The following is a 10,197-nucleotide window of genomic DNA, read 5'->3' on the forward strand; positions in this document are numbered from 1 at the left end:
CCCCCCCCCCCCCCCCCCCCCCCCCCCCCCCCCCCCCCCCCCCCCCCCGCCCCGCACACGCATCAGTTGCCCGGTCAAGCCTGACCTGGAAGCGGGTTGTTACTATGGGCATCAGCACAGAAACGCTCTCCTTTCTGAAGGGACTTAAAATAGAAAGCTCACGATTCTGGGTTTTGGGGGTGCTCTACCACGTCACTGCGATTTCTGGGCATTTCCCAAGCTTTAAAAAGTATCATTCTATTAAACTCTAAAAGAAATTTAAACTATAAAACTATAAAGTTCTATCAAATACTATGGTTAGTTTCGCGAACAACATAATTTTTCCAACTGCAGTAAGAATTAGGTATCATTTCTGACTGCTGTGGGCCTATCAGAACGCTCTGCACAGAGGGGCCACCATAAATGCCGTATGGATAAGAAAGACCCCACGGGGAAAAGATCCCAGAGCACCCAAAGTCCCTGGGAAAGGCTACTGCTGCATGCTTTTCATTAAAAAGCTCCTTTTCCTGGTAGGACGGAATTAAAAGCTCAGGCAGTGACAGGAAAGGCAGACGGGTGACAAACCCTCCATCCAGATTCTGGAGATTGTTCAACACGCGGCCCTGGGGTTGCACAGCGGAGACCCTGCTGACGTCCTCGGTGCGGGCAGGAGTGGGGCAGGAAGTCTGGTGGGGCCACCCCTGCCTGCGGGTACAACGCCCTGACCTCTCGTTTGACCCTGGCCCCAGCTGACCCGGGGCACCAGCTGACAGGACCTCGCGGAACAGAACAAGGGACCAGGAAACACATTGCAATGTGGAACCAAAACAGGGGGAAAGGTTAGCTTCCAACCTCCTGAGGGAAGCTGGGAGCCTCTGCGGGTTTTGTTTGCTCGCCGAGCTCACAGGAATGTTGGGCGCCCGCTGCCCCCACCCTGCCCCCACCGGGGAGCTCTGTGACGGGGGCAGATCCCCGGGACCACACGATGACCGCTAAAACTCTGAACACAGACAAAGACAGTGGCGTGCGTCCCGGTTACACGGTCAGACTCATCTGGTCTGCACCCATGGCAAACGGCCAGGAACAGCCGAGTCCCCACAGACGCCCTGCGGCCGAGTGAGCCTCCAAAGAGGAGGCGATGGGCCCTTGTTAAAGGCAGCCTGCCGTCCTCATGCAGAAGTGAAGCTGGGTGTTCTGGGCTGAACTGCGTCCCCCAAAATTCAGGGGCTGGAGTCCTCACCCCAGGACCTCAGAATGTGACCGAGTCTGGACACAGGGTCATGTTACAGCGAGGTCACCAGGTGGGCCCTGGTCCAGTGGCTGGCGTCCTTGTAAATAGGGGACGTCTGGACACAGACAGAAGCCCAGAAGAAACGCAGCCGTCTGGGCCTCAGAAGGAGCCAACCCCCTGGCGCCCAAAGCTCGGACCATGGGAAACAGTATCTGCTGTGTGAGCTGCCGGCCTGTGGCACAGTGACCGCGGCCCGGGCACAGACCGACACACGGGGCTGACCGACGAAGCCACCTTTCCACATGCGGTCTGACCGCAAGGGTCCAGTGAGGGCCCGTTCTGAGCGACTGTGGCCTTCACGGTCCCTGAAAACGCAGGTGGTCGTAACCTGTACCGTGGGAACCCGTGTGTCCAGATAGTTAGCTTCGAAATAGTCTTATTTTTACTTAAAAATTATAAGGAGACTACAGTGAGCATAAACTATTCTTTTAAAATTTTTTTAAATGCCTTCAAACAGGTTAAATTCCCACGTTCATGAATTAAAGCCAGGCGCTGAGATACTTTTTTTTGGTGAGACCTCCGAATATCCCAGGCTCTTGAGCTTTAGAGAATGAAAGCGTAAGTTGGGATAGAAACGTGGACACATCCTAACGCAAGTCAAGAGAAATCAGGGTTAATCCTTGCTTTCGTGTTTTCTCTTCACTGACTCCTAGTCTACTCCTCAGGCAAAGGTGGCCCTGACCGTGGTCTGATTGCTTTAGAAACTGTCAGTCTCACATTGGGTTTCTGCCACAGACTTTCAGAAGGTTTAGCTGCGTTTGCCCGGAACCTACAACTCAATGACCCCCTTGCAGCTGCGCCCGCCTCACAGGCCCTCGCTGTGGAAGGAGGCTCTGAGCAGAGCCGAGCAAATTCTGTATCGAGTCCCCCTGCCGACTGGCTTCCCTCACCGCGGGGCGCACACTGCCGGAACCCGCGGGTCCCTCTCCCCAGGGCTGCTTCTAGAAGGCCCTCCGACGACAAAGGCACAGGAAAAACAAAAGGCCAAGCCCAGGGCACCCGGCACCGCCCACAGAAGCATGTGTGCTTCCCGGGCGGGGGGGTGCACCCCGTGAGGGGAGGACGTTTTCATGCCTGATAAAAATCCTGGAGCAGAAAGCACTCTGCCAGGGGTCATTAGTGGCCCACCTGTTGGGAAAGCTGTTTAGTTAAAAATAAAAACAGTGGGCTGAGTAAGTGGACCCAGTGGAGTGGCCCCAGCCTGCACACCGCTAGAAAGAAAAATCAACAACCCGAGCCGCGGCGCTGGGAGCACGCTTGAGCTCTCCGTCGCCAGACTGCCGGGGGCGGGCGCCCGTCTCCTGGGACCAGGCCGCCGTGTTGTTCTCCAAACGCGGGCAGGGCCGACTGCGGGAGCGACGGCGGGGAGCGGGGTTTGCCGCTCTGGGGAATCGCTGAGCCGAGCCCCATCTGCACCCGCGCAGTGGCAGCAATTAGGCGGGAGAAAGGAAATGGGGGAGCGGTGGGGGCAAACACACAAACAGGAGAGGGGTCATTTGGTTCTATTAAAAAAAAAAAAAAACCAAAAAATGAGTGCACGTGTGTGCAAGCCCTTGTTGGGGGCTGACCTGTCCCCACCAGAATTCACGTGCTGGAGTCCTACCCCCGCACCTCAGAATACGGCGGATTAGGGCATGGGACCTTGAAGGAGGTTATTCAGTGAGGACGAGGTCTTCAGAGCGTCCTCGTAGAAGGAGGTTTGAACGGGGACACATGCGGGGAGCGCGCCGCATGGCGCTAAGGCGGAGATGAAGGTCCTTCTGAAGCCAGAGGCGGCCAGCGCTCTGCGGCAAGCCCGAGCTGGAGAGGCCTCAGGAGGAGGGAGCCCCGCGGACACCTGCGTCCGGACCGCCGCCCCGGGCCACGAGCGCGCGGCCCCGCGGGCTGGGCACGCGCCCGCTCACCTGCTGTGGGGTGCCGGGGACCGGGGCCTGGCCCACTGGTACGGATGCGGCGGCACCGACAGGTACTGGTCGCAGAAGGCCCCCTTCCGGATGTGCTGGAAGGACAGGAACTCCTCGGGCAGGAACTCGGACGTGGGCGGCGTGGTCCCCAGGTCCTCGCCCGCTGGCTCCACCTTGAGCGCCACGGAGGGACAGTGGTCCGGGGCGGTCTTGCGCGCCTTCACGGGGACGCCGTCCAGCTCCAGGCTGCTGTCGGTGCTGAGGGCGTTGATGGCGGCCACGATGGCGGAGCTTGTGTACTGGGTGCTGTTGCCCAGCCAGGTGTCGTCGGTGACGCTGACCCGCGGCGAGCCGCGCGGGGACGGCGTGGGCGAGTGGTGCGGGGAGCCGGACAGCTGCCGGCCGTTGAGGCCGTATTTCCTCTTGTTGCAGGGGGACGGGGGCCGGGACGTGCGGGCCCCCAGCCAGCTCTCCTCCGTGACGCTTGCGCGGGGCGAGGTGCAGGGCGAGTGTCTGGGGGAGCCGAGCAGGCCGCAGGCCCCCAGGCCACGGGGGAAGCCGTCCTCGGGGTCCGTGGTCTTGGGGGACACACAGGGCGACTGCCACGGGGACGTCTGCGGGGACGCGTAGGGGTACGAGAAGCCGGACTCGAAGGACGAGGCCTCGGAGTTGCAGCTACGGGACGAGAGGCTGCTGGCCGGGCTCAGGCAGGAGGGGTCGCGGTAGGCCTCCAGGCCGGGCAGACCCAGCGTGGCCGTGCACGGGGGCCGCTGGGAGCCGGGAGGGACGTCTTCTACCTCCGCATCGTGGAAAAACTGGTTGCTGCCGTGGTGCAGTCCCAGGTACGAGGTGATCTCGATGCGAGGACTCTCCAGGGCGGGGGCCCCGTTGGGCCGGACGTGGCCGGAGGAGAGGAAGCAGCTCGAGGGCCTGCTGTCCACTGCCCCACCATAGCCCGGGGGCTGACTTGCCGCAGCGGCCGGCATGCCTGGGGCTGAGGTCTGCAGGTCGTGGCATGGAACTGGCAGCGAGGGGCGAGCCGAGCCGGGAGGCAGAGCAGAGCTGATGCTAGAGGATGCGTAACTATAGTGCTCTAGAAAGGGGACAGAGAAAAGATGGCGTGAGGGGCCAGTCATCAGAAAATACACCCACAGCTTAGTGAGCCCTTCGGCACCGCACACACCCAGGCCTGGACCCCAGGACACAGCCGCTGAAACGCCACTCGGCTCGTACTGCTCCCAAGGGCCCCCCCCGGCCCACAAGGCCCGTACCCATCCTCCCTTCCCTGCTCTCCAGCACAAGGGCACCGACTGCCCCTCCGACCACCCTCAGGCTTCCATTGGCTTCCCTCTGCCCCAAGTGTCCTGCCATTAGAGAACCACCCCCTCCTTCCTTCCCTCTTCTCTTCACTCAAAGACTGTCTTCCCCAGCCACCTTCCCAGATTTCAGTCCCCAACCCAACACCTGTGTCATCCTCCCCAGCTTATCTCTTCCTCAACATTTAGCATCATCTTGTCCATCTTCTCTTTTACCAGAAGAAAATAAGTTCTGTGAGGGCAGGAACCTTTGCCTGCCTTAGTTGACTTTGCTTCATGGCTGTCTTCAGAGCCTAAGACTGTGCCTGGCACATAAAAGGCCCCCAATTTGTTAAACAGATGGATGGATGGGTGGGTGGGTGGGTGGAAGGATGGATGGATGGGTGGGTGGAGGGATGGATGGATGGGTGGGTGGAGGGATGGATGGACAGATGGATGGGTGGAGGGATGGGTGGATGGGTGGATGGATGGATGGAGGGATGAGTAGGTGGATGGAGGGATGGGTGGGTGAGCTGGTGGGTGGGTGGAGGGATGGATGGATGGGTGCATGGAGGGATTCATGGAGGGATGCGATGCATGGGTAGGTGGGTGGATGGAGGGATGGGCGTATGGATGGATGGGTGGATGGATGGATGGGTGGATGGATAGGTGGATAAATGGGTGGATGGGTGCATGGAGGGATGCATGGGTGGATGGGTGGAGGAATACATGGGTGGGAGGGTGGGTGGATGGAGGGATGGGTAGATGGATGGGTGGGTGGAGGGATGGGTGGATGGAGGGATGGGTGGATGGATGGATGGTGGATGGGTGGGTGAGTGGGTGGGTGAATGGTTGGGTGGGTGGGTGGATAGGGGGTTGGGTGGAGGGATGGGAGGGTGGGTGGGTGGATGGATGAATGGGTGGGTGGGTGGAGGGATGGATGGGTGGATGGGATGGATGGGTGGATGGATGAATGGATGGGTTTTACCTACAGGAACCTGGACATTTACAGAGATTTAATAAGCTAATCACTGTCAAGGTGCCCTAATCAGTAGCTACAAAGAAAACACCTCAAGGATCAGATAGAAACAGATTCTGGGGTCTCTCTCATGTAAATTCTGATGGTAGTTCATGGCCTAGGAATCCCTATTTCAAAAAAAAAAAAAAAAAGCAGAGAACATTGATGCACAGCTAGATTTAAGAATCATTATATGTTAATTATAACCTCAATAAGCTCTATTTCAAAAATCATTACTAGCATAATTAGTAATTTTTAACAAAAAAACCACATTTCTGGATTTCCTATTTGAAAAGACATTTTACAACATCTTGGTACCTCATTACCGTGCACCTAGAGAAGAGTGTTCCAAGTCTCTAAATAATGGAAGCGCACATGGAAACCCGACACCCAGCACACTGCCCTGAAGGTATGTGGTTCCGTGACAGGGCTCCCTTCCGCGGTGCCATGACCAGAAACCCACACGGACCAACCGCGGGAAATCAAGGGTCTCAGAGCACTGGCTCAAACCCCACCGTGTTTACGGACAGAAACGGGTCTCGCACCCCAAACAGACGGGCTACGTCTGCTATCGCTTACTTCCAGAAGGAGCCATTTGGCCGCTCCTTCTGGCAATCAGGTTCTCCCAGTCCCTGCTACCAAGAAGTTCTTGCTTCTACTGCTCAGAAAGCCCCCAGGAAAACCTGTTTGCTGTGCTCCTCCAGGCCCCTCACAGGTGGCCTGGGGAGAGCACACAGGCCCGCCCCCTTTCCAAGAGAGCATCAGCGTTCCAGACGCTCAGCGTCCGTGCCAAAATGCCCTGGGGGAGAGAGCCCTGCCCAAGAGGGAGCAGACCAGAAGCTTCGAGGGACAGGAAGTGGTCCCCGCAGGACGGCTGGGCCTGGATAAGCCCTCGAGCTCATGTACCCAGCGACCCAGCTGCCTATCTCCAGTGGCGGTCCCCCATCTGCTCCCACGGACCGCGGGGCAAGCAGGAACCCCGACACGGGGCGCGAGGAAAGCAGCAGGCCCTCGCTTCCCCAGGCAGGAGGCGGGGCGCTGGGCCTCCCACCACCTGCCCCCGTGCCGCCAGCCCTGGGACCGTGTCCCACGCTCAGCGGCGCTTGCGGTACCCCAGTCACACCCTCACATGCTTACGGACAGCCTGAACACACACACCACCATCGAAAGTTTAAAATTACAGTCTTTGTAAAAATCAAACAAGGAGTTAAAAACCCAGGAAAGGCACTTCACAGAGAAGGTCAAGGTTCCTCAGGAAGAGGTGGCCTGGGGGCCACGGGGGCCACCTGTGCACATCTGCCTTCAACACTTCCCCACCCGCGCACCTGACAGACCGCCGCACAGGCGCTGATGGGGCGTCGTCCAGAGGGACCTGGGCAGCGGGGGCACGGGGGAGGCAGGCCCCGCAGAAGGCAGGCTGATCCTCGGGAGGGTCTGCCCCGCACACAGGACCCGTCAGGAGCTGCAGGGGCATGACCGCTAATCACCATTCCCTCACTGAAAGGCATCTGAGAGATTCGCCTCCACCAAGAGTTACTCATTTCCAGCCTTAAGCACGTTAGTGCACGACCATACATAAACGTACTTCCACTCATACACACATCTCCACGCGTGTCCTCCCCACACAAGCACACACGTACGTACAGGTACGGCGCACACACACCTACAGACGTGACCGATCCGACCAGCGCAGGGAGCGACGGGCTGAGTGTGCGCGGCACATCCTGTCATCACGGGACCAATACCGAGGATATTAATGGAGTGTGAGTTTGTGTTACACGCTTAGAAGCCAGAAATTTTAGGACGTAGACTTCAACAGATAACTTTATCATGTCGATGTATAATTAGAGCTGAGTTAAAGAGATGTTCGCCTCCCTCCATCCCTGGCATCTGGTTCACGACTGGCCACCGACTCCTGCCTTCTGGGCCGCCATGTGCGCTAAGGCATCTCGAACCCGTGTTTTCCCAACAGGGCTGGTGCACGCTGCACACCCCTTTCTGGCCGACATCCCAGCCCAGCCCCTCCTGCTCCGCGTCTGCCCCCAACACCCCCGGGGGCCACCTCCGCCAGGGCGGCCGTCACCCTGTGCCGGCCACACACACTTTCCTGGGCCCACAGAGAGAGAACCACAGTGCCGCTCTGCTGTGGTCTCAGCTCCCCTTTGGCTTTTGGGGTGGACAACACACCCCGGGGGCCCCCAAAGAGCCCACAGGCACAAGGGACTCTGCCTTGTCTGCGGGGGCGTCCAAGCAGCAGCTGTGAGGCGTGCGGCCTGTTTCCTCCCCGAGCAGCTCTGACCTTGAGGCGCCATTGTCCTAACGACAGGGACAACCTCGCCAGGCCCTCCCAGACAGACGAGGTGCCCCAGGCCCTGGCCCACCCCCGCCAGCGTGAACACGTGTACTGTGGGCCCTGCGTTGGAGCCCCTGTACCTGTGGGAGGACGAGGACCTAGCATCCAGGGAAGAACGTGTTTCCCTGTTAAAGAGAAACCACCAAGTACGGCGGACAAAGCACAAGGCGTGAGGCTGGTGGGGACTATTAGATGCCGTGTGGAGCACAGACGTGTGTCATGAAGCCACGCCCGCAAGGAGTCCGTGATGCCCCTGCGATGGGCCCCCAGGCCTCCCCAGCTCCCAGGACTCTCCCAGGTTGTCCGACCTCCAGGGAGGTTTAATGGACCGATCCCTGCATTTCCTGCCCCAGTTAAAAGAGTATTGTATGTGTCTACAATTTAAGAGATGGGGTGCCTGGCTGGCTCAGTTGGAAGAGCGTGCAACTCTTGATCTCGGGGTTGTGAGTTTGAGCCCCATATTGGGAGTAAAGACTAGTTAAAAAATTAAAAATCAACTTAGAAGAGAAAGAGAGAGCTGAGCCCATGGTTGCACTAACATTTGTTGGCAGGAAGGTAATCCCAAGATTTAAAAAACAAATCCTAGCAATCAGTGGAGCAGGTCTGGGGGCCTCCCCAGCAGCTGCCCCCGGGACTCAGCCCCTGCTCCTGGGTGGCCCGAGTCCGAGGCTCCAACCGCACAGGGTGGTACAGGCATGGGGGGCACTGGGGGTTCTGGGTGAAATGGCACAGTGAGGCGGGTCTGACCAGTGGTGCATGAGCACAGTCTTCTCAAGGGTCTGGAGGACACAGGGTGTAGGACAGAAAGGGCCCCCCGACTCCCAGAACTTCCTAAGAGGGGCCTTTATGTAAACCAGTCTGTCAATAATCATAATTCGATGAGAAAAGAAAAAAAACATAAAGCTTTTATTTAAAAAAAAAACTCACTTAAAGCGTGACTTTTCCTTAATTAAACAAATTACAAAATGAAAGCCTTAAATACTTGAACTTCATTACGAACACTCAACCAAAGAGTTGGGGGCTGCTGGATAATAAAGGTCACTCTTCTAGAACAAACACACATACAAGAGGGAGGTCCCAGCTCGCCCCCCTGGGCCCTGGGTGCTGTCTCCCCGCCGGGAGGCATCTTGCTCTGCCCTCCCTCCCCCCTCCCACCCGGTTTGCTTTCATTACACCCTAAAACGTATTCAAATCTGAATTATTTCACTATTCAAAGGATTACATTTACATGGAATGAAGATATTTCCAGTAACCTTCTTAACAATCCCGAGACGTTCAGGCTGATTCACGTCACATCAGGAGCCACTTAAAGTGCTCAGCACCCGTTAGGGTCACTTTCTGCCGCCTGGCTGTTTGCCAAGGATCATTCATTAAATTACAGCGCAGGTGAATACAAAAGAAACTGCCCCAGTTAAAGCAAGTATCATGGAGAGCGTATTCAAAACAGTTCACTGCACTAACCAGTAATAAAAGCGCGGCTCATCCTCTGAAGACATGACCTGCCCCCTGCCTCCTGGTTCTCACATGTCCACCCTGGAGTCGCAAAGCCCCGGGTAAGGTGCTCTGGGGACCTGAGGATGCTCACCAGGGTGGGCGGAGGATGCGTGCGGCGCCCAGGCTGGTCCAGCGCTCGGCAAATTCATGCCAGAGTTATCAGAAGGATTTCCTCTCATTCTGAGAAAGAATTTATTTCAGAACCAGACAATTTTGTCATTTCTGATCAACCACCAGAAAGGTATATCCATGTCCTTTCTACCGAAGCCAACAGCGTCTGCGCCCGGCACCTGCCCTCCATGGGCCCAGCGCGGCAGGCGGATGCAGCGGCCCGGGCTCCCACAAACTGAGATGCCCGGCCCGGCTTCTCCCCTCTGGCATCTGCTGGGGTTGAACCCCAGGACATGAAGCTGGATGGAGAAGCCGAGCGCTGGGACGCAAGTTCCTGTCTTCCAAGAGGCCCGAGCGGACGTCCCCGCCGGGGGCACCGCGAAGCTACCAGGCAGCGGGATGAGAATTTCCCAGGTAGTGGAAACAAAACAACACAACCCAAAACCAAAACACACTCCTGCCCAGAGCTTGCTGCAGGGCGCTATTTACAGTGCGCAGCTGGGAGGCACCGCGTCAGCGGCCAGGGCCAGGGCGGCCGTGGGGGACACACAGAAACGCACGGAGCCATCGGGGGCTCAACAACCCGCCGGGAGAAAGATCACTCGGGCCAGGAGAACGGCCTCGTCACACTAGCACACGCTACTGTGAGTTCCAGAAACAAGCACACCTCGCCTTTCGTCAGGTCCTCAGTCCACGCCTTGAGGAGGTGCCCTGACGGCGCCCCCTGCACAGCACAGCTCACGGGGTGCCCT

The 10,197-nt window shown here is 58.0% G+C and overlaps 1 protein-coding gene across 1 annotated transcript in view; it reads right to left on the reverse strand.

Moving 5' to 3' along the window:
- The window catches only part of NFATC1 (nuclear factor of activated T cells 1), a 103,024-nt gene that overhangs the window by 88,778 nt on the left and 4,049 nt on the right, over positions 1–10,197 (reverse strand). The window contains exon 2 of the mRNA XM_032422829.1: positions 3,175–4,267. Within this exon, the coding sequence (XP_032278720.1) occupies positions 3,175–4,267 (1,093 nt within the window). The remainder of the gene's footprint in view (positions 1–3,174; positions 4,268–10,197) is intronic.

This window comes from Phoca vitulina, unplaced genomic scaffold, assembly GCF_004348235.1.
Source record: "Phoca vitulina isolate PV1807 unplaced genomic scaffold, GSC_HSeal_1.0 scaffold27, whole genome shotgun sequence".
NCBI classification, from domain to species: Eukaryota; Metazoa; Chordata; class Mammalia; order Carnivora; family Phocidae; genus Phoca; species Phoca vitulina.